Below are 27,984 nucleotides of genomic sequence, written 5' to 3'. Positions count from 1 at the left end.
GTGTGGGTGGGTGCGTGCGTGTGTGGGTGCACGCGCGCCGCCTTGCCCGGCACCTCCTGGATTTCTGCTTCTTCCACCACCACCAGCCCCCCCACCCTCCCGCCGCGCGCGCTTTTGCCTCGGACTGGAATTGCCTCCTCGCATTGTCTGCTTCCCGCCGCCCTACCTGGAACCTTTCCCCCTCCCCCTCCCCCTCCTCCACCCACCTACCTACCCACCCACCTACCCTCCCGCGGGCGCTTTCTCAGAAAGGAGGAGGGCAGCGAGGAAGCAGTCCCCCCCCCCGGCGGCTCCCCGCCTGCGCGTCCGCCTTCTGCCCCGAACTTGCACGGTGAGGAGGCGCCGCGGGCGCGCTGCACGATGGACACGTTCTGGCGGCCGGGACTGAGGCCGGGGCTGCTGCTGCTGGTGGTGGTGCTGCTGCTGGCGCTGGCTTGCCTGCGAGGAGCGCGTGGTGAGTAAGGGGCTCCCGGTTCTTTCTTCCCCCCACCCAACCCCAGGGACGCCTGGCAACCGGGTAGGCGGCGGGGCGAGGGCGGCGGGACGCGAGAGAAGCCGGCGCGGCGTCTTTGCTTCGGGGGAGCGGCGGACTCCTTCGTTTCTCCAGAAATGCCTCCCGAAGAGCAAGAATTCTACCCCCACACACGAACGGCTACGTGCTCTTGAACCCGTAGTCAAAATCCCATCTATTTTTTTTTTTCCAAGCCCGTCCGCCTTGCTTAGACGCCGGCTAGAAAGGCGGCGGCGGGAGAGGGAAGGGTGCCGCTTTCCACTTGGTTGGTCTCGGGTGGCTAAGCCTCGCCGCTGAGAGAGAGGGAGAGAGAGAGAGTTCGTGGTGAGAGGAACAACCTGGCCTCCTCCTCCGGAGGGTGTCCCGGCCTTTCTTTGTTCTGACAGCTGTTATGGGCTCCGCCGTACCCTTGACCCTGAAGTTCAGCCCTTTTGCTCAAAGGGGAAGAAGCTCCTTAAGTTCCCCCTTCCCCCCCTTTCCCCGTGGTTTGGTACACCTGAAGGGAACCCTCTTCAATGTTGGTCGCAGAACTTTCCATCTGCCTCTAGGTGGTGGGGGGGGGGGGGCAGGCCCTTGAAAAGGAGTTATGTGTCCCACCATATTGTTAGTGGGGATCTCTCAAGACGACACTGTAGCCTAAAAATGTTTATGTGTTCCCTCTGTGTGGCTCTATTTGGGAACTGGAACTGTGGTTTAATGGCATTTATAACTAACTGACTTAAGTGGACAGCATTGGGCTCCCATGTGAGAGTGGGGTCAGTGGAGTTACACAGAGGAGGATGGCTGTAGTAGCAGATGCTGAGAATGCTGCCCCTAAAAAAAGAACAGGGAGCATGCAGATAGAGATCCGGGGAGTATAGCTTGGACAATGTTACATGGCCTCCAGGGACCAGAAACACACAGCACATTGTTCTCTGCAGTATTTTAGTTGGCAAATGGAGCCAGTTTTTGAAGGCCAGTGATGTTTTTTAATTATTGCTTTAAAATGTGTTTGAGTGGTTTAATCATGAAATAGCTACTCCCTTAAATAATAATCCTGGTCTGCTTTTCTCTGCTTGCCTAACTTTCTTTAAACTCTGCAGCTGGAGAAGATAAAAACTGGGAGAAACTCCCCCATACAATTAAGAACTTCCAATCCTTCATGGTTCTGCTGGTTCCTAGTACTGTAAGTCTACGCAAGGCCATTATCACAAATAGGATTGCACTGCAAGTGCTGTAGGATGGTGACTTGAAATAGTTAATTGCAAATGTTAATTTTATGGCTGGGAGAGGCCATTTAAAGCCAAGCTAAAATCCGAGGGTGTCTTAAATAGGAACATGTAGGCAAGATTGTTTTGTTTATTAGAACAAATCCTTTGGACTCAACTACGTTATGACTAGGATTATTGCAGATGGATTTGCAGTGCTTGGCCACATCACTGCTTTGCTTCCTTTCTGTAAGTTTAAACTTGAGTAACCTTTTTAACTTTAGCGCTTTGCGAAGCAAAATGCCAGTCCACCAAAATAGTAATCCTCCTTCCCTGCCAAATACTCCATTGTAAACATGCTATGTGTGTCAAACTTACAACATTTGTAAAACTCACAATACTTGACTGTGGTTATTCTTACTTTCATCAGATATAGAAAGGAATGGAATCTTGCATTTGTATTGTATTGTATTTGTTTCCTTGTTTTTTTAATCCCTGCTTCACGAACTCATTAAGGCCTGAAAGATTTTCAAATATACGTTGATAAGTTTACTTTGTGGTGGTTTTTAAATATCTGCAGTTCCTGCTGATGCAAGCTTTCCTCATCATGCCACTTAAGAACTTTCTTTTTCAAGCATTAGTAATTTGGCCAAGAAACTAAGTTTCAAGGACAAGTAGTGCCAATACCAAGTTACACAGGCATTAGAGTAGGTGTCCGTGTATGCTGGCTGCATTGCTATCAGTGGAAAGGACGGGCAGGGCATCCAATTTTTAATGTAGTTCTAGCACTAAAGTGAAAAATCCACAGGATTCCAGTAAGCATAGATAATGATCAGAAGATCATAGGAATTTACAGTTCATCTTTGTTTTTAGGATATTTGTTAATGTAAAAGAAAATATTGGATGTGAAAGAAATCCTGGTTAGGAGTGTTCAAAACTCTGTTCAAAATGGGTATTCCAATGTTACCACAATTGGTGTGGTATTTCAACCATACGAGTAATCCTAGACTTACAACCATTTGTTTAGTGACCAAAGTCACAATAGCACCAAAAAAGTGACTTATGACCAGTTTTCACATTTGTGACCATTGCAGCATCTCCATAGTCACATGATAAAAATGTGGGCGCTTGGCAACAGGCATGTACTTATGGCAGTTATAATGTCCTGAAGTCATGTGATCACTATTTGTAACTTTCCTATCTGGCTTCCAGCAAGCAAGGTCAATTTAACAACTGCAGGATATACTTAATAATTTTGACTAAAAAAAAGGTGTAAAATGGGCCAAACTCACTTAGGCGCCTTGCTTAGCAATGGAATTGTTGGGTTCTATTGAGGTTGTAAGTTGAGGATTATGTGTACTGGAAATCTTCCAAGACCTCTGTGTTTTAAAGTTGGAATACTTATGATAGAGTCAAAATAGTTTTGGCACTCTTTGATAAATTCAGCACAGCCATCTTGATCAGACCTACCACCAATCACAGTGAACTAATGAAATGAAATATAGCAAGTGGATAAAAAACATTTAAACAGCTATCCTGCTTGTGATTAAATTTGGAGTACAAGAGTTGATTGCTCTTTGCAACATTGAATATCATGAGCTAAAGTCTCAGTTTGGGCATTAGATTTGGCATGAACCTTTGCATTGGGTATCGGCCATCTTTAATTTATGTGATATCCAAAACCATATGAGCTGCAGAAGCATTTCATACAAGTTCTATGTTTGTCGTGTTATTTCCTTACAAAGTAAATGATATTATAAAAAAGTGCTGAAAGAGTAGTTAGTAAGCAAAAGAAACTAAAGGAAAAGAAGAACAAATAAACTCTTACTAAACTACTCCATTCTATTTATCTTGCCATGTATGACTATCGTTGCTTCCACTATACCCATATGCTAATTCGTTGCTTTGTTTTTCAAGTTTATCTTTTTCTTTTTGAGAATCAACTTTATCCAATCATGACTTTATTGGTTTTTCCTTTCCTTGCAAGCTATTTTTATTCCTGTGTGTATTTGTTATACAATTTAAGCCTTATACTCTAAATCAGGGGTCGCCAACCTTTTGGACCTCTGGGACCACCAAACACATAATTTTAAATCCCACAGACCAGAGACCCTGGGAAAATCCCCCCAAAGTCTGCAGGAAAATTCCCCATCCCATTTTCCTACTGAACGATCATTCTTTATTTGGGATTGCAGGATACCATCTCCAGCTCCATTCTCAGTGGTGGTGGGGGGAGAGACTTTTGGCTTCATGCAAGGAAAGCAGCAGAAGCTGCAAAAGTCTTTCTTTCTCTCCCCCAAACTCCACCAGAAATTAGTCTTTGCCGGTGCAGCCTCTTGGAGCAGGATGCCCTGCAGGGTTCCAAAGACTCATTTCTGGCAGAGTTTGGGAGAGAGAAAGAAAGACTTTTGCTGCTTTCCTTGCATACAGAAAAAAGCAGAAGAAGAAAGAAGCAGCCCAGTGGCCAGGCCAGGCGCGTGGGGCAAGTTCCCCCCTCCGCCCTTTCCCCCCTCCCCTCCCTACCTCATATTCGTAATGCCTTGTGTTCCCGTGGGCCATATGGATGGCACAGCCTTGTATTCCTGCGCAGCCTGGATTAATTGCTTTGGGGGGTGACAATTCTCTGCAGACCACCAAAATTTTCTTGTGGACCACCAGTGGTCCCCGGCCCACTGGTTGGCAATCACTGCTCTAAAGGTATATGAACAATACTTCATATAACAAGGTGGACATACACTTGTTTTCATATATTACCCACATATTTTCAGTTCTTTCAAGTTTAATTCCTTTCTCACAATAAACCATATTTAACGAGTACCTTTTTACTAGACTTTTTCAAGATTTAGAACAATGTTTTTTCAAACTTGGCAAGTTTAAGTTGTATGGGCTTCAACTCCCAGAATTCTCCAGGGAGAATTGCTCAGCATGCTGATTGGAGAATTCTGGGAGTTTGAAAAAACGCTGCTTTAGAATCACTCCCTCATTCTCTAAAGGTATACAAATTCATCCATTTCCTTGCATTTATCCCATTGTACTGGTAATTGTTCACTTCCCTTTTCTTGTGAAACACAAAACTGTTTGACAGATTTTCAGAGGGAAAAATGAAAGCCACCTCATAATTTTATCTCACTTTGCAAGCTGTATTTATTCATAGCACCGTACTCTGAAACAAGTGAAGTGAGGATTGTGCACTTAGCAAAACTTTCTGTCTGCTTGTTGGGATTATTCCAATTAGTTAAACATTCTGAGCTTTACACATCAGGGGAAGGAATAGGTCCTTATATGTGCTACTCAGCATATATAAACACTTATTGACTTTCTTCTAGCAGTTTTTGTAATTTAAATTTGGTTTTGACAAGCACATTCCACAAGAGTGGCATTTAAGGAAAGCTATTTAAATTGTGAAGATTAATGCATTCATTGGTTTTCTATTCAGGGAGAAGCAGAGATCTTAGCTCAGAGCTTTAATAATAATCAATTTTGAAACAAGCTTATGTATTATGACAAAAGATATCTATGCTTGTATGAATGCCTTAACTTGAATTTTAATTGCATCTACCTAATGCTTTACTCGAGAGAGGTTGCCAATGTTTAAAAAGTCTAAACTTCTAATGTTTTAAAACTCTAAAAACTCCTTAATCTTGGGCCTCATGAGGTGGGATTTGTCCAGTATAACTTTTCCCAGATCTCCATCCCTCAGTTCCAGGAAATAACCACAAGTAGTCCTTAACTTGGATCTTATAATAGTTCAAGGTTACAATGGCACTGAAAATTATTTTGACTAGTCCTCATATTTATGACCAAAGCAATTTCCTTATGTCCATGTGATCAAAATATGGACACCTGACAATGGGCATCTACCTGTAATGGTTGCAGTATCCTGGGATCACATGATTGCCATTTGCAAGATTCCCAGTTGGCTTTGGACAAGGAACGTCAATGGGAACAGGTGGATTTGCTTAAGGACTATGTGATTCATTTAAGGACCACAGTGATTCACTTATTGACCATGGCAAAAAAAGGTCACAAAATTGGACACAACTGCATCATTCTGTAATGGAAGTTCTGGTCCCCAATTATGGTCACAAACTGAGGACAACTTGTACAATGTATGTTGACCTTTTCCTAAGTACTTGGTGTACAAGAAAAATAGAAGAATCTTAAGCTGGACCTTGCCAGAAATCAGCTTAAAGACTACTTGGTGTTTTAGTGAGCACTAAAAATAAATACAGTCTTGTTAGCCTTCTGTTGGCAAAGGTAAATATCTACATGATGCAACGAATTAGGAAGGGCTTGCATCATGCTGCACTTTCTTGGCCTTTAAAATATTAAACTTCAGGGAATTCCAGACAGATAACCCTGACTGAAAACCATGTCTTACTGTGTTTCATTCAGATCATCTTAATAGGGGATGAGGTATGGTATCATGATTCTTAGTGATGCCCTGGGTGTAGAAAGCCCAAGCACAAATCCATCCTAAGTTTCACTGTATTAAAAAAACAATATTTTGTATTATTGTTAGTTGCCCAATGAGCCAGAGGTATAGACTGGAATTGGCACTTATATCCACCTATTGAATTCCTCGCAAGGACATGAGATAGGGCAGATGTTGATGTTGTTACAGATATTGTTGCAGGATATAAGTTGCTCCAAATAAAGCTACCTTTTGCAATTGATGGTGATTTTGTCAACATCTATAGTGTTCAAGTCACGCTCCAGCTATTTTGAGATTGCACCCAAGGCGCCCGTTACTATTATCTTGGCTTTCTTTTGCCATAGTTGTTCTATTTCTATTTGCAGGTTTTTGCATTTTGTGATTTTCTCTAGATCTTTCTCTTCTGCAGTCTGTGAGAACTGCCATGTCCACTATCCAGACTATTTTGTCTTTTTTTTTATTGACAGTTGTTAAGTTTAGGGTGTTATGTAGCAGGCGCTTGTCTGCTTGAATTTTAATATTGTTTGTTTCACAGTCAGCCAGATGTTTAAACTGGGTTTGGCATTTTTATCCACCTATCAAGGCCTTCCCAAGGTAGTAGTATTTCACTTTTTATGGATTACACACTGGGTAGCTCTTTTTCTGCCAGTGCTGTATAGGTAAGATATGAGCAAGCAGTAGCTCTTCCACCCAAGGGAAATGAAACTCGTAATTTTGCTATATTAGAAGGACTGTTGTTCAGTGGTGGATACATGCTTCAATTTTATCTGTGAGATGTCTCAATTTAATCTCTGGTATCTTCATATGGAATGGGAAGTTTTGTCATAAGAGATTCTGTAAAGCTGCTGCCAGTTTGAGATTGCTAATCAGTCTTCTAAAATTGCTAAGGCAAATTTCTAGTGTATGATGAAACAACAAACTTGCATTGTGGCAGATATCAAGTATCCATGTGATATGGAATTATATCCTTGATAAATTTATTGTTCTTATTAACAGACTAACAGAGTTGGAAGGGACCTTGGAGGTCTTCTAGTCCAACCCCCTGCTCCTTAGTTCTAGATTGGATTTCTCCTTGATTAGTTTCCACCCATTGCTTCTTGTTCCATTTTCAGGTGCTTTGGAGAATAGGATAACCCCCTCTTCTTTGTGGCAGCCCCTCAGATATTGGAACACTGCTATCATGTCTCCCCATGTCTTTCTTTTCATTAAACTAGACATGCCCGGTTGCTGCAACCATTCTTCCTATATTTTAGCCTCTAGTCCTCTAACCATTTTTGTTGTTCTTCTCTGCACTCTTTCTAAAGTCTCAACATCTTTTTTACATCATGGTGACCAAAACTGGATGCACTATTCCAAGTGTGGTCTCACCAAGATATTATAAAGTGGTACTAAAACTTCACGTGATCTTGATCTTATCCCTCTGTTAATGCAGCCTAGGATTGCATTGGCTTTTTTGGCAGCTGCAGCACACTGCTGGCTCATATTTAAGTGATTGTCCACCAAGACTCCAAGATCCCTCTCATAGTTACTACTATTGAGCCAGGTACCACCTATACTAATACCTATTTGTTTTATCTTGCCTGAATGTAGAACCTTACTTTTTTACCATTGAATTTCATTTTGTTAGCTAGGGCCCAGTGTTCAACGCTGTCAAGGTCCCTCTATATCTTAAGCCTGTCTTCTGGAGTGTTGGCTATTCCTGATAGCTTGGCATTATCTGCAAATTTGATGAGCTCCCCTTCTATCCCCTCATATAAATTATTGATGAAGATTTTGAAGAGTTCTGGGCCTAAAACAGTCTTGGAGTACTCTGCTGTATACTTTCCTTCATGTAGACGCAGTTCCATTAAGGATTACATGTTGAGTGTGGTTGGTCAGCCAGTTACGAATCCATCTGGTGGTGATACTATCTAACCCACATTTTCCTATCTTATCAAATAGTAGGTTGTGGTCTATTTTATCAAATGCCTATCTGAAGGCCAAGTAAACTATATCCACAGCATTTTTCTGGTCCACTAATTTTGTCACTTTGTCAAACAATGCAATAGATCTGTCTGGCATGATCTGTTTTTTTGACAAACCCATGTTGGCTTCTGGTTATGACTTTCTTTGCCTCTAGATGTTCGCACATTTGTTGCTTGATTTTCCAGAATCTTCCCAAGTACTGATGTCAGGTTGATAGATCTGTAATTTCCTGGATCCATTTTTTTTTCTTTTTTGAAAATGGGAACTACATCAGCCCTTTTCCAGTTCTTTCATTATTATTTATAAGACTATCATAGTCTTATAAATAATAGAAGTTGGTTCTTTTTCCTTTAGCAGCAATATATATGTGTATGTATATATTTATTAAATTTATACCCCATCTGTTTCCCTGATAAGGCACGTGTTATCAAAATACCTTACACTTCCTATTATAGCCCTCTTCCATATCCTTCAATAGCATAGACCATGTTTTTGTAGGAAGTGGTAAAGTACAAAGGACAATCTTCACATCTCATTTTTGTTAGTTTTATGTTGATAATATGAAGTTGGATTTTATTCAGATTCTTCAAGAGCTTGTCTCCAAGGGTTTTTTTTTGGGGGGGTGTTTAGTTCTTACACTAAAGCAAAGTACACTAAAGTCGAGGGACGTGGTGGCTCAGTGGCTAAGACGCTGAGCTTGTCGATCAGAAAGGTCGGCAGCTCGATGGTTTGAATCCCTAGCACCATGTAACAGATTGAGCTCCCATTACTTGTCCCAGGTTCTGCCAACCTAGCAGTTCGAAAGCATGTAAAAATGCAAGTAGAAAAATAGGGACCATGCACCTTTGGCATTTAGTCATGCCGGCCACATGACTATGGATACGTCTTTGGACAGCGCTGGCTCTTCGGCTTTGTAATGGAGATGAGCACCGCCCCCTAGAGCTGGGAACAAAATTAGCATATATGTGTGAGGGGAATCGTTACACTAAAGCAAAGTTTCTAAAAAACAGTCTGTCAAATACTGGTAAGTACTATCAACCCCAAAATATAATGCCAGAATAAGCAAGTTGTTGATACCTCTCATAAGTGCTATGTTCTAGAGATATATGGAGGATGCATTTTTTTTCGTTTGAATTTTCATGAGTTTCTAAGACAGATAGTCTGTGGATATCTCCTGTAATTAAAATCTGAAAAGGGAGGAAAAGCATCTCTTTCAAGATCAAAAAAGGGAACAGTTCAGTGTACTGAAACAATATATTTGATGTTCAATTTATATTTGCACAAGAGTGTTGCAGCTGTATTTTTTTTCCTCCAGTGCAGTTTGCTTTCAGCATCAAAAGATAAGTTCTTAAACACTTTTCTGTTTAATCTTTCAAAATGACCTCTTAGTTTTTAATACTTCTGGCTAGAGTATATTTGAAGTACAATTTTGCAAAGCAGTTTCTCCATTTTTGTATCAATCACTGACAAATCATGTTACTGGATTCCTCACTTGGCTAAACTTTCTTCCCCATTGCTGAGGAAAGAAAAAACCAGGTTTTTTTAAGCCTTCATTAATTTGTTATCTTTATTCCAGGATAAATGTTGTACTTTATAGAATATAAATCTTCTTAAACTTCAAGAGTAGGCAGAAGATATATTTATATTTGCTATTGTGCTTTGGATGATACTTCGGTATATGTTCTGAAATAGCCTTTTCTCGATTGATATGGAAATGAATAATTTAACTTGAATATCTGAATATGTTTGATTTTCTAAATAAGATCAATTTTCCAAATTAAAAAAAAAGATTATTTGAATCAGATTTTGCTTGATTTACAGAAGTCTAATGGTTCATTCATAATTAATTTTCTTCTCTTACTCGAATGTCATTTCCAGTATTTTCAAATATTCTCTGCATTTTTTACAAATACATAATTGTAATGTTTATTTGGTCAGCGATCAGCCAAAATACAACTATAAAATTTCCCCAAAGTAATTAAAACCTTTCTCCTTAAATGACATGTCACTATCTCAGCTCTGGGAATTTTATCAAGTTTTGAGATTGGGTGCTAAGCATTCCTTGTACTTTATATACAAGTTTAGAGTTTAGAAAGGAAATTGTATTTGATTTGGAAAAAGCTTAGTCTTCTGGGTTCCCCAAATATTCCACAGATTTCTTTTTCAGTGTTGCATGTAAGATTCCTTAATAGATTAATACCTCACCTATCTCATTTTTATGTGTTCAGGAAATTGTGGTAATTGCTGTAGAATTGTTCTAGAATTGCTCTATAGGTGAATAATAGAAGTATGCACATATGCCTCTATCCTTATGTGATTCTGTTTTATAAAAATGCTTTAAAAAGTAAGTCTGTCCAAATTTCCTTATATTATAGTATTTCACATTGATTATTTGCCCAACAGACAGTACTGATTCTACTGATTTTTAGAAATAGCTATGTCAATCTTAGCCTGAATCAAGTCTAATAAATAATAGTAATACTGTATCAAAGCTGTTCATTTTTCAAAATGGCAGTATTAACTGAGAGTCATGAAGAATTGCATTTTAGGAGCAATCACTTCATAATCACTTGAAAAACGTTCTATGTCTACTTTAGTTCCTAGGTGACTGGAATTGTCGTTCTTAAACTTAGACATGTTCTGCTGCTTTCAAGTCTATTGGATCTTCTAATTTTAACCTATTTTTCAATTCAAGGTACAAGAGTAACATGTGATGAATCACAATTTCAATGTCACAATGGCCGCTGCATAACCCTGGTGTGGCGATGTGATGGGGATGAAGACTGCTCTGATGGCAGTGATGAGCTAGCATGTGGTAAGTAGTAGGGTTTGGTTTTTTTATATGTCTTTGAGTCATCTTAACTCTGATGACTTCCTGGACAAGTCCCTACAGTTTTCTTGGCAAGGTTTTTCAGAAGTGTGTGCCATTTCCTCCTTCCTAGGGCTGAGAGAGAGTGACTGACCCAAGGTCACTCAGCTGGCTTTGTGCCTGAGGTGGGACTATGACTCACATTCTACTGGTCTCTGGCCTGATGCCTTAATCACTATACTAAACTGGCTCAACCCTACTAGTAAGATATTCTTATAAATAGTTCAGCATGGCTCTGACATCCAGCCAGAAAGAATATCAATTACAATAGTAGTTCAAGCTTTAAGAAGGGTTATCAAAGCATCTAACCATGTAAAGCAACTAAGAGAATGGTAGCCATAATCTGAATAGCTTAGGATAGGACTGCTAGTTATATCAAGAGTTTCATATTGACCTTGGTATTGAAGCCCACAAGCAAAACTGGGTTTCTTGCAAGGCCATTTCTTTGACCTGAGTTAGACAGAAAGAGCAAACATCTTTAAAAATCTACTCCCGACTGCTACAAAAACTTATTTGCTTCTCAGATCTCAGATCCAATTAAAAAAGGTTCTGTGTTGGTGAGTTGAGGCTAACTTGCAGCTGGAAATGCAGGATACTGAAAGTATATGATTTCCTTCTCGTTGTACATGTAGAAGAATTGAACATCCCCTTTTTAAAAAGGGTCATAGATACTCCTATTCTGCACAGTTGCTTTTCTATGATGCTGTTAGAATCTTGTTATTACCCAATATCTAGCATACACAATTGTAGCTGTGTTATCTAGGCATTGTAGGAGGATAATTATATTGGTCTATAGGAGCTAGACACTAGAGTTTGACAATGCCTTTTCCAACTAATAAGTAATATTTAAAGGTATAACCTTTAATGAGCTGTTCTGTGTGATTATAAGAGTTTAACAGCAATATTGAGTGAAAATTTACTGTACTCATAGGTATCAAAGGGTTCAGGCTTATTGCTAAAAGTCTCAACAAATAATGGATAAATTGTTAACTGAATAGGCACTTATATTCTGTCATATATTTATTTTTATCCTGCTTTTATTATTTTTTTTACAAATAACTTCAAGACAGTAAATATAAACAACATAACCTTTCTCCTATTTTTCCCACAATAGTCCTGTGAGGTGGGTTGGGCTGAAATAAGAGTGGCTGGTCCAAAGTCACCTAGCTGGCATTTATGACTATGGCCGGACTAGAACTCACAATTTCCCGGTGTCTAGCCTGGTGCCTTAACCACTAGACCAAACCAGTTCTCATATGTAATCTGTATCTTCATAACTAATCTGTGCTCGGTATCTCACCTCAATTTAAGTCTTACATCAGCCTAGCTATTCTGTTAATCTGATGACGTAAATTTTAGCTCATGAAAGTTTATGCCTTTTAAGAATACCTGTTAACTAAAAAAAAGGTGTTATCAGACTCGTGTGTAGTAACTAGGATAAAATCGGCTATGTGACTTTCTGAGAAATGAAACTATCCTACCAATTAATTTAAAAGAAAAACCCGACTCTTGCTTGTTTTCAGACTCCTGGATCTGCTATGCTCTCAAATAGGCGTGAGGCCTTGAATAGTTCTGGAAGGGAAAATTTGAAATAACTTCTAAGCAGAGCACTTGAAACTGTGTAGCAGAGTCCTTACTGTATTTTAGGCAAATTTAACAATATTATTACTCTTATACAGTGAAGAAGACATGTTCTGCAACAGATTTTGTTTGCCACAATGGGCAGTGTATACCAAACAGGTGGCAGTGTGATGGAGACCCTGACTGTGAAGATGGCTCCGATGAAGGCTCTGAGATTTGCTGTGAGTAGACTGACATCTGTGCTGCAGGTCAACTGCACCAACTTCCCTTTTAAACAGAACTAAATTGCCTATGCATCAATACATAATTCATCTGTATGAAGGAGGCTGTCAGTAAAGATCTGTTGTTGTTAGATTTATGTCCCTCCTTTCTTTCAGAATTCAAATGCTCTTCTAAAGTTTTCCACCCCTATAACATTCCTCAGATTGAGCTGGCCCACAGATAGCAGATAGGTAGAGCAGAAATAATTTCAGGTTCAAACTTCTATGGCATCGTTCAGTCAAAATACCTTCTTTCAGTTGAAAGTATAGCTTCACCATTCTAATCTTCTTTGGATTACTTGGTTATGCAAATTTTCTTTGTTTATTTCACTATCAAACTTAGGGACTACCCATCTCATTCACAGAATTGGAAGGGACCTGGCTGAAAATAGTATTTGAGAACTTTGAACTTAACGGGAGAGTCCCGTTAAGTATCGTAATACGATAACTTTGTTTTATGATAGAAAAACAACCACTAAATATGATTATATATAAACCTTAATAACCTAATAAACTGACAGATCCCGAAGATAATCTCTACTTGGTATAATAGTTCTGATAGCGTATTATTTTAAATGTCTATATAGAGCATCACACATTTCAAATAGATCCATACAATATTGTATTAACCGTAGAGATTATCCCAAAGTATCCTGAAGTAGTTAGTATAATGGTATATGGCTTACTTGCCTCTGGATGGGCAATTCCTGCACTTCTGTAGCAGATAATAAGCACAGCATTATGTGGCTTTGCTTTCATGCTTAAAACTATAAAGAAGTTGCAAACACCACCATGTAAATCAGGGGTCTCCAACCTTGGCAACTTTAAGCCTGGAGGACTTCCAACTCCCAGAATTCCCCAGCCAGTTGAAGTCCTCCAGGCTTAAAGTTGCCAAGGTTGGAGACCCCTGATCTAAATGAAGGAGTGGAAACCTTTTGGGAATCGAAGGTAACATTTAATCCTTTTGGAGGTAGAATAATAGAACCAAATGTGTGTGGATGGAATATACAAAGGTTGAGGTAAATTTGGGGATTCTCCTAAATATTTTAGGTATATTTTACAAGTATGTTTGGCTCCAGAATTTTGAGAAGCTGTTGCAACTTCCAAACAGTTGTGGCAGATGGGCCTCTAGGGAATTTGAGAAAAGGGTTTGTGGCTCTGCATATAAGGTCATCCTTGGTTTTAATAAATGCCCTGACTCCTCAGACTTAACTGTCTTCAAAAAGTATCTAAGCAAACTCTTATGCACTTCTGAATAGATAGAAGAAAATGTACGATAGGTGAAATCAGCTGTGGTCCTCTATCAACTCAATGCATTCCTGTATCCTGGAAATGTGATGGAGAAAATGACTGTGGTGATGGTACAGATGAAGAAGGCTGTGGTAAGCCATAGTTATTGGGGATGAAAGGGCTGGTTTAGAAAGTGTTTAGTTATACTAATAGATCCTGAACAGAGATATTATTCCCCCCTTTTTAGCTCCTGTAAGTCCTAAAACTAAACATCGCTTTGGTTCCCTTGAGTCATTATTAACTCTTGAACTAGTCCCTGCAGTTTACTTGGCAAGATTTCAGAAGCTGTTTGTCACCGCCTGCTTCCTAGGGCTGAAAGAGAATGACTGGCTCATAGTCACCCAACTAGTTCTGTGCTTAAGGCAGTGGGACTAGAAATCAGTCTCTCAGTTTTTAGCCTTCTGCCTTAACCATTACACTCAACCAAGCTAAAAGTGTAACTAGAGCTTGCCAAATTACCATTAATGTTTTGAGGAACTGTGACATCCTAAGGAGATATGACATTAATATTAATGCCTGAGGACGTTAGCTTAAATATTACATAAAAAATGGGCCTTCTATATGAGGCTTAAACCACTTGAAAGAAAACTAAAACACAATACTATATTCATTATAAATAGTTCTTTCAAAATGCTATTTTATAGTAGGCTAGGCTGTCCTAAAAACAGATATTTTCATTGTATAGGACAGATAGAACAAAAATTATGCAGTTTCATCAATCATGAAGTTTCTGTCTTGCATACAGTTCTTCCAGCTTGATCCTTGATAGGCCCTGATTGCTGAAATGTTAGAATGCTACATTAAATGGCAAGCTTGGGCACAGACCTAGAAATTAATCTCACCAGAACAGCAATATTCTGTTTTACATTTCTTCCTGGCTTCCCAAGAAGCAGCGCTGTTTGCTAAATCAAATTATTTCGACTGTTCCTTAGCCAACATAACATGCAACCCTGAAGAATTCACATGTGCTAATGGGCAGTGCATCTCAAAATACTTTGCCTGCAACGGGCAGGAGGACTGCAGTGATGGGACCGATGAGGAAGGCTGTGCCACTTCTACCTGTGGAGCAGGGGACTTCCAGTGCACAAGCGAAAGTGACATCTGCATCCCAATTAACTGGGTGTGCGATGGGGAAGCCGACTGCACTGACCGGTCAGACGAATCTCCGGAACAGTGTGGCCATCAGCCTATCCAAACCGCGAAGTGCGGGGAGAGTGAAATGCTTTGCGATTCGGGGGATGAATGTTTTCACACAAAATGGCGCTGCGATGGTGATACGGACTGTAAGGATGGAAGTGATGAAATCAATTGCCGTAAGTAAGAAGCTGCCACTTGGCAGCAGAGGTTTTATAAGAAATCAAAATGATTTTTTTTAATTAGACTTGTTTCCCACTTTTCTTTCAGAAGCTTAAGGCAAAGTACATAGCCTCTTTTTTTTACCCACAGCAATCTCAGTTAGGTTGGGACAGTAATTTGTTTAAAGGTTACGACTAAGGACTTTCCAGCCAAATCCACACTTTAGGCAGTGCTCACTATTTTCATCCTAAAACAGAAATTAAGCAAAAAAGTAAATAGTGACAGAATCATAAGGCTCTGAAGAAAAATGTTATTGCTTCCATACATTGACTTTGAGACGTACACACATTTAAAATATCTCTCTCGTTGTGGTACAGAATGGATTTCTACAGAGAATCTAAATAACCAAACTAAATAACCTATTGGGACAAAAAATTCCAATGGATCCACAAAGTGTTATGCTTTGAATGAATTAATTTATCATAGTTTTCAGAAGTCTTTGTAAGTATCACTGACTGTATTTTAATTTTCCAGAGTTTTGTGATAATAAACCTAATAGTTAATACCAGGAATTGAGTAAGTTTGTATGTAAAATTTCTCTAAGAAAATTAATTTTAAGAAAAGTTCCTTTCTTAGTAAATGAAGTACAGATATACTATTCAAATTTTCTTAATGGTTTGAATTGGAGATATAGATATTTTATGAAGGAATGACCAAACCTGTTTCTTTGGAAGTCAGTTGGTATTGATAATCATTCTTTTTGCAAAATATATTTAGGTTTCCACATATTGTTCAGTCTCTTAATTCCACAAAATTAATTCTGTTCCCGTTGTGTGTAGTGAATATCCTTGTCCTCAAAATTCAAGTCCTTGGAAAAAGGAGATAAAAAGCCAGAAATAGGTGTTTATACCATTTGCAAGATTTAGAGCACTTTTAAATGTGTACTTGAGATAATAGATATCAATTTCTTAACTGTCAGATGTGTAAATGGCACTCTAATCCTAAGGAATCCCATATTAGCACATAGAAGGCCTTTAATTTTGTAACGAATTGTTTCAGTTAAAACTATTGGCATGAATAGCTGATCATCAATACTTATTTGATAGAAGTGTGGTCCTTAAATGGTATCTCCTCTATTCAGCTTCTCGGACCTGCAGACCCGACCAATTCAGATGTGAGGATGGCAACTGTATTCATGGAACCAGACAGTGTAATGGTGTAAGAGATTGCGTGGATGGGACTGATGAAGTGAACTGCCATGCTGGTAAGCAATGAGAACTTTTAAAAGAGTTTGCAGGTGTCAGTATGTAACCTGAATACGTAGGAGCCATGTTCCTTATGCTATGTTCTAGAGAATCTTGTGGTAATTTCCATGAGAGATTTATTCACTTGATTATATTTGCTCCCTGGATCATGACCTTTGAGACTTTTATATTACTGCAGCTCAGTGTTACAACTTTCCTGATTTATCATAAATTAGTATTGATTCCCTGAAATGGATAATTGAGTTTTGCTGCAAGGAGACACTAAGTTGGGCATAGAGCTATTTATTTAATTGTGGCTTTTCTTTCCATCCTCCAGTTAATCAGTGCACTGGACCTGGAAAATTCTTGTGTGCTAGTGGTGAGTGCATAGATTTCAACAAAGTGTGCAACCAGAAACAGGATTGCAGAGACTGGAGTGATGAGCCTCTCAACGAATGCAGTAAGTGGTAGTTAAGAAAGCCAACTATAAGTAAAAATGTTTTCATCTGGTTCTAATGAAACAATTTCTCAACTCAAGGAATAATGCAGCACCTATTGTAATAGGCCACATTCCAATCCGGAAGCTCAATAGTTCCACACAGTTGTACAGTTTTCCCTCTTCGAAAAATCTGCATCATTGATGCTTCCAAATAAATAACAACTTCAGTGGCATTACTACTTCTTCTCCTTTCCAGATGTAAACGAATGTTTGGTGAACAATGGAGGCTGCTCTCATATCTGCAGAGATCTGGTTTTAAGTTACGAATGTGATTGTCCAGCAGGCTTTGAGTTGATAGACAGAAAAACATGTGGAGGTAAAGATCTTGAAAAAGAAAACATTTCTGAAGTTACCCTTTGTTCATATTATGTTGCAGCTATGAGTATCTTTTATTCCCCCTAGACATTGATGAATGCCAGAATCCAGGTATCTGCAGCCAGATTTGCGTCAATACCAAACTGGGCTATAAATGTGAATGTAGTCGGGGCTACCGAATGGATCCACAAACAGGAGTATGCAAAGCAATTGGTAAGTAGTTTGAAACAAGTACCCAACTCAAATTCTGTCATAGGGTCTTGGACGGCATGGCCTTCTTAACACTTCTTAGATTGATAAGATTCTGATCAAATAGGATTTTATGCCCAATCCAGATCTATGGAAATAACATATCCAGAATTGCCAGCTAGCATGGTTAGACTTGAGAATCCCACCCAGGCTAACATGTTAAACTTGCATTGCTGACACTCTTTGGAGCGTTATCAGCTGGCATTTGGACTCTTGGATACGTGGTTCCAGTTAAGGTGGCTGAATACATGGATGGCTAAGCTGACCCCTGCGTAAGGCTTGCAACTTGCTTTCCAGAGCTTTTGAGAAGAGCCGTTTCTTCAGCAACTTGCTGTAGGTTTTTATGCCTAGTAAATTTTTATACAAATTTACTCTTGCAGGAGGAGAACCCAGTCTGCTTTTTACAAATCGTTGGAACATCAGGCAGTTTGCTCTCGAAAGGCAGGACTACACCCAGCTCATAGGAGACTTAAGAAATGTGGTTGCTCTGGATGCTGACATGGCTGAGCATAAAATCTTTTGGGCTGACGTTGGACCAAATGCAATCTTCAGGTAAACCGACTATGTAAGCTCTTTCTGTGAGAGGGTAAAAATTTAACAATATCTGCCATATCTTAAAAACCAATCTCTTGGTGTCAGTTCTTTGTGATAAAAATGTTTGTGATTCATGCCTTCTTGCTTCCCTTGGGGTAAGTAAGTTACTACTGAAATTTAGTAACATGTTTTCAATCTATGCAGCACGATTGTTCTTTTTAAAAGGGAATAATGTACACTAAAGTAAGCATATCAAACTTTCAATAGCTTAAAGCACCTATTTTGAGTAGAGGGAGTAAGTCAAAGCTCCCTTCCCAATTTAAAAAGGATTAAAGAAATTGACCCTTCCACCTTTCACTGCTTTGCCTCGGATTACCTTTCTTAATTCAGTCTCTAAACAAAAACGAATTCCTGCCACTCTTTACGGCTTTTCTTAGAGACACTGTACAGCATCTGACCTGCACTCTAGATCTGAAGTGGGATATGTGACTCATTTATAGCTCCAATTTTTATAGGTCCAAGCAGAGAGGGTAACATTTTGGTTTCTTCTTGGCAGTGGAGTGAAGGCAGCTGCTACTGGTGGGACAGGATCTAAATAGTTCTGGCTCTTAGCTGCTAGCAGTCTGGGTTAATCTAAATCAGGCTTGTTCAGCCTTGCAAGGAGAATCTTTCCCGTAAAATCTTGCTTTGTACCCAGTTTCCAAATGTCGTTTGTATTAACCAGCCATCATTAAAATAAAAATTAACAATATGTCTTGTTTCCACTGCTGTTATGTTTGATGAGCTCTTTACCCTGATCTAGGAGAATTCTAGTTGTACTAATTGGCTAAGTAAACTTTGAAAGCACCATAGAAGCTCTGGGCCAACTACATTCCTGACAGATTTTATCCGAAAAAGCCTTGTTTGAACAGAACTATCTGAATTTTGTAGGAAGTCGTTTTGGTGGCAAAAAAATTAAAAAGGTAGTAAAAAAATTGAACAGTAGCTGAAGCTAAACTTCCAAGCAAGATCTAGGATTAACTTAGAACCAGACATGACCTGTTCTTTGTGCCTTTGCCATATGCTTAAATATAGGATGTTGCATTCCCTGGTGACTGCATTTAATGCAATGTTTCTCCCTAGTGCCTCAATTACTTCTAGTAACAAACCAGTACGACATCGCCGGATTGTAGACAATGTACCAAGTCCTGGAGGAATCTCTGTAGATTGGATTTACAAGAACATCTATTGGACTGATTCCTCCCTGAAGTCCATTTTGGTGGCCAGCCTTGATGGCATTAAAAGGAAAGTCTTACTTAACACTGACTTAAGGGAGCCAGCGTGTATTGCTGTGGATCCACTTTCTGGGTAAGCCCATATTTACATACTTGATATGGAAGAATTTGAGCACTAATTCTGAGAATCTTTAAGCCTCTGCACACAGATATGCATCCTTTTGAAATTAAATTCTGTCCGGGATTCCTGTGAGTCTAGAATCACATAATTTGAGGAGTGATACTGGAGGGTCTTCTGGGGAAGGGCCCATGCAGCTCAGAAGAAATCCTAAAGTGATTGTAATGTTACCTCAGAATCTCTCTCACAGCTGTGCTAACACCAGCAGCAATGTTGACAAAGACATAGCAGGAGGTGGCATAGCAAGAATTGCTAGTTTGTAATATTAGATACTTGCCAGTGATATCTACACATCTTACTTGAGTGTCTCTATTAATAGCTGTTGAGAAAACTGTGTTTCTTCTGAACATAGAACAACGCACCGACACAATAGAAAGCCTTAAGAAAAGTGAATTTTGGCATTCAGATTCTATTGGTGATATATGAGCTGTAAGGACAAATAATATTTTGGGGAGGGGGATTCTAATATTCTGGCAAGGAAGAATTTAAGGTCGGAAGTTAAGGCTCAGTTGAAGAAGAAACATGTTGGAAAGGAGACGGTAGAAATAAAATAACTGTCTCACAAGAGTAGACTGATGACAGCTCTTACCTGGTTTCTCTTACAGCTTCATGTATTGGTCTGATTGGGGTGAACCAGCCAAAATTGAGAAAGCAGGGATGAATGGACTTGACAGGCAGCAACTTGTGACAACAGATATTGAAAGGCCCAATGGGATTGCACTAGGTATATTAATGTTATTCATACCACATTGGGATTCCTTTCTTAAGGAATCCTTGGAATTACTGGTTAAATTAGACTAGTATATTAAGGGTTGAAGGACTTTCTGTAATGATGTTAAAATGTTCTCTTTCTTTCCCACTCAAAATATCATTGATATCTAGCTTGGTGGTATTGACCTACCTGTATCAGAGGTGGTATTTAGCAGGTTCTGACCAGTTCTAGAGAACCGGTAGCGGAAATTTTGAGTAGTTCAGAGAACTGGCAAATACCACCTCTGACTGGAGATTTTATAGTATCCTTCCCCTGCCATGCCCCCAAGCCACGCCCACAGAACCGGTAGTAAAACAAATTGAATCCCACCACTGACCTGTATGTTGGCTTCTGAATGGCCATGGCCATCAGCTTCTGGCCGTGATAAGAATTCTTTCAATCACTGTTTGTCATGGCTTTTATTTACCCATTGTGTAGTCAAGGATGCTTCTTTATAGCTTCCCTAGACCTCTAGGTTTAAAGAGAGTTGAAGTAAACAGGGAAGTTCTTGTTAAATCATGGCTCTTCTGGCCTAATTACTGACATGTGTTTTTGTTTAGATCGTGTTAAAAATCGTGTTTACTGGGTTGACTCCAAACTGCATAAGCTTTCCAGCGTGGATATAAATGGGCAAGACCGCAGGATTATATTCACATCCAATGAATTTCTAGCTCATCCTCTTAGTTTGACAATATTTGAGGTAAGAATCAGCATTTGCAGACATGTATTTTGAGAAGTTACAGGGTCATATGAAAGGGGTAATTTACTAGTCAGCTGCCTCTAGTTCTTTTGAGGGATGGAGAAATTGCATAGTTAAAATTTAATAGACCAGAGGTCTGCAAACTTGGCAACTTTAAGACTTGTGGACTTCAACTCCCAGAATTCCTCAGCCAGTTTTGCTAAGGAATTCTGGGAGTTGAAGTCCACATGCAAAATCCTGGCATCATAATCTTACTTTTTTTTTTTCACATAAGGAAAATATGTTGGAGAAGCTAGACTTAGTATAGCTATTTTTCTTTTAAAAAACATGCACCCAAAAAAATAGCCGCCTGTCCTGTCTCTTTTTATGATATTACTGCTATATTTCCTACAACCTTTAGGGTTGGTCTGGGTGGAGCAGGAAACAAAGTGTGGGAGATAAAGTATGCCCCAGGTCACAAAAAGGTAGCAAATGTATAAGTTGCTGGAGGAAGAAAGATGAGTTCATTTGGAAGGGTTTGTTTTTTTTAACCTATAACTTGTAGTGATGAAATGCATGCTCTTTAGTGTACATTCCACTACAAAAATATGAGGAAGTTAAAAAAATAATCCTTCAGTTGAAATAATCACTCTTTTCTTCTTAGGACACGGTTTACTGGACAGACTGGGAAAACGAAGCCGTGTACAGTGCCAACAAATTTACAGGATCTGAGCTGCAAACAGTAGTAAACAATCTCTATGATGCTCGCGACATCATTGTGTATCATGAACTTGTTCAGCAGTCAGGTAATAGCGGGCGCAGGAGTAAAAGTCCAAGCAAAAACTCTTTTTGTGTTCTCAAGTACAGACGGGAGGAAAACACAGTACAGGTAGCCCTCCACTTATGACCATAGCTGAGCCTGGAATCATGGTTGTAAATCATGTCTGTCATTAGGTGGCTCATCAGTGAGTTCTCTGATTTTATGACTTTTTTATGGTGATCATAAAGCAAATGCCACAGTTTTTAAATGAACTCATTGTCTTCAATGGATATTTTTTGCTAGAAACCAGAAATAAATGCTGGTTTCTGCCTGCCTGCCTATATATTTATATATTTATTTATATATGTGGTGGGGGGGTGTTAAGTTTTCGCAGGTACTTACATGTTTGGTATTCAGCTTTGTTCGGATATTTTCCCACGTCATTGTAGTTGTGCTTTTAAAGTTGTAGCAACGTTTCAGCGGAATCTCATCTGCGATCATCAGGCTATTGTGTTCATCTGTGAGTCAGACTTTTACAGTCTGGCAAACACAATACAGAAGTCTGATGATGGCAGATGAGATTCTGCCGAAACGTTGCTACAACTTTAAAAGCACAACTATAATGATGTGGGGAAAATACCCAAACAAAGCTGAATAGCATGGTATTCAGCTTTGTTCGGGTATTTTCCCATGTCATTATAGTTGTGCTAAAGCGAAAACTTAATATAAAACTTATATATATATATATATATATAAATCAAGGACACATGACTGCAGGATACTGCAAACAGCCATAAAAGTGATCACATGACTGAGGGTGGCCATTAGAAGATCATAAGCAGCCCTGGGAGATCTGTTGTAACTTTGGTTGCTAAGCAACCAGTCATAAGTCAAGGATGGCCTGTATTGTTTAGGCCTCCCTGAGGAGCAAAATGTTTGGATGATTTCAACATTTCAAAGTTCCTTGCAAATGTCCCTTAATATTAGAAACAGAAATACTGCCTTTAGGTGGGCAACTTGGGCAACTTGAAGTCCACGGGTCACAAATTTGCCTTAGTTGCCCCCTCCTGCTTTACAACAAAAAGATTGGGTAACTCATCTTGAGCACTGAGTGTCCTGGAAGGGGGTAGGGCATTTCTGTAGTGCCTTCATAACCTGATCTGAAGTGGAAAGCCAAGTAAGGCGTAATTGTTTCAAATAGTAAGTAGATCGCAGCCTTTGCTGCTTTGTTAGAAATTGTAGTCTTCCATCCTATGTTTAAAACTCTTCCACCCACAGGGAAAAACTGGTGCGAAGATGAGAACAAGACAAATGGAGGCTGTGAATACCTTTGCCTGCCTGCACCCCAGATAAATAGTCGTTCCCCAAAGTATGCCTGCATGTGTCCCGATGGAGATGCCCTGCAAGACAATGGCTTGAATTGCAAAGGTATAGTCTGTGACTCTCTTTGTTGTTGTCCTGGAAGCGCTTTCGTCCTGCCATCATGCATACAACTCTTGCTAAAGTATTAAGTTTGGCCATTCGACAGCATCCCGCCCGCCTGGCTTCTGCATTTCATGGATACTGCATGCTGTGTAGAACATTAAATCTGAACATCAGCCTGATTTAATTATCAGCCATGATGTACTTGGGTACAAGCCATAAAAAGCTGCTTCTCTGCCAGGGGCTCATAAGTTTCTTGCCTCAAACTCTAATTGGCAATCATATAATTGTAATCTATAAAGAGGCAAGATGTTTTGAATAATCAAATTCTATGGAAATACTAATCCAGGGTCTTGGATTGCACAATTGCAGATGGCATTCTGATTTGAATATAAAAGCACAATAATATGCAAGTCAGCTATGGCACGCTAAAGAACGCTGTGTTTTGTGTGCTGGTTGGTGATAGATTTGCAGCTTGATTCAAACAAATTTATGGCAACCCTTGAATGAGTAGGTCTTTCCATTCTGTTGAATTCAAACCGCAATCAATCCTTGCTTCGTTTTCCGCAATGATTCTGCTTACCGAACTGGCTAAGAAGTGATTCCTAGCATTATTATACCTGACAATAATGAAATCCTTGCCCGTTGGCTACTTCTTCATAGCACAATAAATCTTAACACCTTTCAGAGCCAGATTAACTAAGCCTGCATGCTCATGCTCATCTGCTGTGGGTATTCCACTTCACCCCCCAAAAACGGGGAAAACAATGAAAAAGAGCCAACGCAGAGGTTCAAAGTTACCGATCTGTAATTTCAGGTACAGGAACTGCTGTGGCTTTCACTGAGACAAAAGAGAGCAGCAGAACAGACAAACCACCTGGACCACTTTCTGGAGGTATTGGTCCTGATCCAAGGCAGCTCAAAAGAATTGATAGTAAAACAGGATAAATTAAGCCAAACCTCGGAAGCAGGAATGAGCAACTGTCTTGCTGGGATTATTTCAAGGAATGTGGAGCTAGACTGACTTGGCTTGATTTGGCAAACCATTTAAGTTCTTAAAAGAAGACCTAGCAAAACTTTTGGTAAAGTTGTACCTTAAGCCTTGTTGGCAGCATTCTTCACTGCCTAGGTAAAACATTCAAAGCAGCTAGTTAAAAGATACTGTTTTAGCAATCTACAAGGAACAAAAAGCAGGAGGGAAAAAAATTAAGTTCCAGACTCCTGCAGAAGAAGCCCCCCAGTTAGAATCATCAGTCTTTTAAATAAAGCACACCAACTTGAATAAGAAGTTTGAATACCTTGGAAGCAAAGTCACATCTAGTTAAGACTTCCTGCAGCCATGGGATGTGGAGCAATGCTTGGCTAGATCTTTGTAAGGAGTTGAACAGCCTAAGTATTTGATCCTTCAGATTTAAAAGCAAGACCCAGCTTAAACTCTGAAACAGATGAGCGATTAAGCTGCTGAATTACCTGTAGTCAGTTCAGGGAGAGCTGCTAGGATTCTTCAAGTCATGGGCACTCCAAGTTCGGATAATCCAAAAACAAGGCTGGGTCCAAAAGTAATTCCAGGGTGCAACCCTAAAATGATCCTTCAGTCATGTCAAAGGCTCATTACTTACTGCTGAGACTAGAATCTCTGGTTTCATCTTGTCTGGGTTTTCAGTTCTTTTAACAGTTTTTGTGGATGCTCATTGGGTGGAGCTTAGCTGTCCTGCAATGCCCGTCCATCTCTGTTGGTCTGTTGGTCCAATCTGTTCTTGTTATAGCAAGGAAGATGGTCATGTCAGAAGTGTGATGAAATATTTTGGAACAGATAATGGAATGATTGTGAACTGAATAGAAACTGCTGATACACAGCTGATATAAATCAAGGCCATTTCCTGAATTATGTCCTTTCCTTACTTGGGCAATGCTGTGTTCTAGATAGCAAACTTGATCAGATTATCTATAATGATAAATATATTGTGCTGTAAACCATACATTGTAAACATAATCGTTTTCTTTCCTTAGGTCAAAATCAGAGCAGCCCAGTATCAGAAGAGTTGGCTTCTTCCAGAAGTACATCAGCAGCATGGGCTATTCTTCCTATCTGTAAGTAAGAGGTGGTGTCCTGAAATCAGGAGAAAACAACATTTTCAGCATGGTGTTTTGTTTTTTTTACACCTCCACCATGTTTCCCTTTGGGATATAAAATTCTTTTTGAAAAAAGCAATATACATAGACATAATAGGAAGGAGCAAAGTGGTCAGAGAGCCCAAATAGCATTGGAAGAAAATACATCTAGATCCTGACTTGGTAGAAATGCCCAATGGATAGTCTCCCCCTCGCCTCCCTTTCTCAGCCTAACTTGCCTCATGTGATTATTGTGAAGAAACAAAATGGAAGAAGAGACCATCATGAGATTCTTGAGGAAAAGGCATAGAATACAAGCAACGAAGTCTTAGTCTTTAAGTCTTACTTAAAATGGAATAGGCATTCCAGCTGAATGTTTAAAATCTCACAATTTCTCTTAGTACTATTAGTAACAGCAGCAGCAGGAGCCTACTTCATGTGGCGCAATTGGCAACAGAGGAATATGAAAAGCATGAACTTTGACAACCCGGTGTATCTGAAAACCACAGAGGAAGATCTCTCTATAGATATAGGAAGACACAGCAGCACAGTTGGGCACACGTATCCAGCAGTAAGTGAACTCTTAACATTTTCCAAAAGTCAGAGTTAAAACAGGCAATTCTACTTGGTACCCAAAATATAAAGAATGCGTTTTGGAAAAACCATGAAAAGCTTTTCACAGTTCATGTGACATCTGAGTGGGGATCCCAACAACTGTTGTAGTCTGTCTTTATTCCAGGATATAGATCTTTATAAAGATTAATCCACATGGTTATATCTCAAATAAGTCCTGAAGCTTAGGGTAGATTGTCAACAGCTATCTATACGGTCACTAAGAATCAACACTGACTTAATGGCCTATAATCAGTCAATAAGTTTCTAAATCCCAACCAGTTTCTGCAAAAAATTGCTTTTCAAGTGAAGGCTTTAGGGCACCTAATCAACATATGTTTAAAGCTTAACAGTGGCACTTGATGTAAAACTATCAGACTGGAGCTTCAGCAGTTATTTCCTCAGCTCCACTCCTTGGTTAAAAGGATATATGGGGTGTGTCAGTGAGAACTGATGACACAGACAATCTTGTGTTCATATAGTTTGCAGAGATGGGGTGAAGGAGAGATTACTGATGACATGGGCCACATTTCACATTTGGAAGAAAGTGAGCAGAACATGCTGGATAGGAAAAGTTTTTTCTGTGAAGAGGTTGCAGCACTGGGTAGCATGGTCAATTTGTTAAGCCACAATTGCATTTACAATGCAGTTTTTACGTGCTTTTGACTTCAAATGAAGGGATGGTACATTACTGAAATGTAATGGGAGTCTTGGAGGTTTCAGGTTACCTTCAGCAATAAACAGCTGATCCCTAAACCTTACCTGCCTGAAATACAGGTGCATTCATCTGGGATATAACATTTCTTTTCTCTACAGATATCAGTTGTAAGCACAGAGGATGATTTATCATGAATCTAGTCTACACTTGCATTCTACACTTTTGCATGGTAGCCAGGCAGTGGCTGAAGAGATCCTTGATGAATGAAGGCACAGGTGGAACAAGTTCACAAAAAACACACTTTCATACAAAGTTGTAAAGATCTGTGTTCACTATCAACTTTTGATGGTTCTTACTGACCTGTAACCCTTGAATAAACTAAGTATTCCCACCACTGGCTATGTATAAAGCACTTTCCAAGAAGCCATATTATAGTAAGTGCTTCAGAAGTACTAGCTGTAAATAATTGTACAGGCCCAATTGTAAATCATCCGGGGAGGGGATAGTTTATTATGCACTTTGGAATAACATTTCAATGTAAATTATTGTATAATTTTTTTCAATGTTTGGAAAATGGCAATAGGAGAAAACGGGTTACTCAAAGATTAATTGCCAAAAATTTGTAAACTAACTTTTGTATGAATTGTGAATTTGTCCTCCCTGAACCACCTACAGGGGTGTGCAGAGGACAACTGCTCTGTATCAGAAATCACTGTAAATTTCAACACTGAAATGAAAGAGACAAAACTCTGTATGATGACTTGACTCGTTCTTCTTAAGATCGCTTGGTACATGGGTGGAACTCCAGTTGAACTGATCTAAGCAACAAGGGAAAATTAAACTCCATTCCCATAAAGGACTCTGATATGACACTTAAAAGCCAAGTAGTAGATATGTCTAACTTCTTAAAGAAATGGCCTCCATATCACTAATCCAGTCAACAAACCTTATTTATATAGTGGTACCCTGTATGATGGTATTCAATTGCTTTGAAACACATCCAATTTGGTACTCAACACATTTTGACACAAAAATTATGTCATCTTACTCATTTGTTTGGTGCTCAATGCACAAATAAGAACTTTGTCATTGTTGGCTACCTTATGACTCATTACATTATTCCATATAGGAAAAATTTGGTACTCGTTTTTGCATTTACCAGAACCAATTAACAATGAATAGCAAAGGTACCATGGTAAAGAGAAAAGAAATTTGAAATCTTAACTTCAATAATCTCATTGTTATTAAGGTATCCATAAGGGATTGCCCAGAATTGCATTTGACTTCAAATATAAAGCTGTTCTACTATTTAGAGGATGCCAAGACTTAGTGTACACATTATCTGCCTGCTAACCTTTTTGGC

General features: G+C 39.3%; 1 protein-coding gene across 2 annotated transcripts; it reads left to right on the top strand.

Annotated features, from left to right (window-relative positions):
• The first annotated feature begins 40 nt into the window (after positions 1-40).
• On the top strand, positions 41-27,373 carry VLDLR (very low density lipoprotein receptor). Of its 2 annotated transcripts, XM_087926691.1 has the most exons (19): positions 41-454; positions 10,794-10,913; positions 12,647-12,769; positions 14,068-14,190; positions 15,031-15,411; positions 16,536-16,658; positions 16,976-17,098; positions 17,334-17,453; positions 17,540-17,665; positions 18,082-18,253; positions 19,358-19,582; positions 20,233-20,351; positions 20,939-21,078; positions 21,722-21,863; positions 23,096-23,245; positions 24,057-24,134; positions 25,250-25,330; positions 25,753-25,922; positions 26,780-27,373. In XM_087926691.1, exons 1-19 carry the CDS (start codon positions 361-363, stop codon positions 26,813-26,815), a joined length of 2,646 nt encoding a protein of 881 aa, XP_087782817.1. In that variant the 5' UTR covers positions 41-360; the 3' UTR covers positions 26,816-27,373. The 2 variants fall into 2 exon arrangements, with proteins under 2 accessions (XP_087782817.1, XP_026559540.2); XM_026703755.2 differs by lacking the exon at positions 24,057-24,134.
• Positions 27,374-27,984: the final 611 nt, after the last annotated feature.

The sequence above is a fragment of the Pseudonaja textilis genome, chromosome 2 (genome assembly GCF_049901715.1).
Source record: "Pseudonaja textilis isolate UNSWEBS1 chromosome 2, rPseTex1.2, whole genome shotgun sequence".
Lineage (NCBI taxonomy): Eukaryota > Metazoa > Chordata > Lepidosauria > Squamata > Elapidae > Pseudonaja > Pseudonaja textilis.
This window is presented reverse-complemented; position numbering and strand designations above follow the sequence as displayed.

Bases quoted from the DNA above. Each gene is read 5' to 3' on its own strand.
- VLDLR (XM_087926691.1), top strand. From the start codon at position 361: ATGGACACGTTCTGGCGGCCGGGACTGAGGCCGGGGCTGCTGCTGCTG. The intron at 14,191-15,030 runs GTAAGCCATAGT...ACTGTTCCTTAG, and splicing joins TACAGATGAAGAAGGCTGTG to CCAACATAACATGCAACCCT. The intron at 20,352-20,938 runs GTATATTAATGT...GTTTTTGTTTAG, and splicing joins GCCCAATGGGATTGCACTAG to ATCGTGTTAAAAATCGTGTT.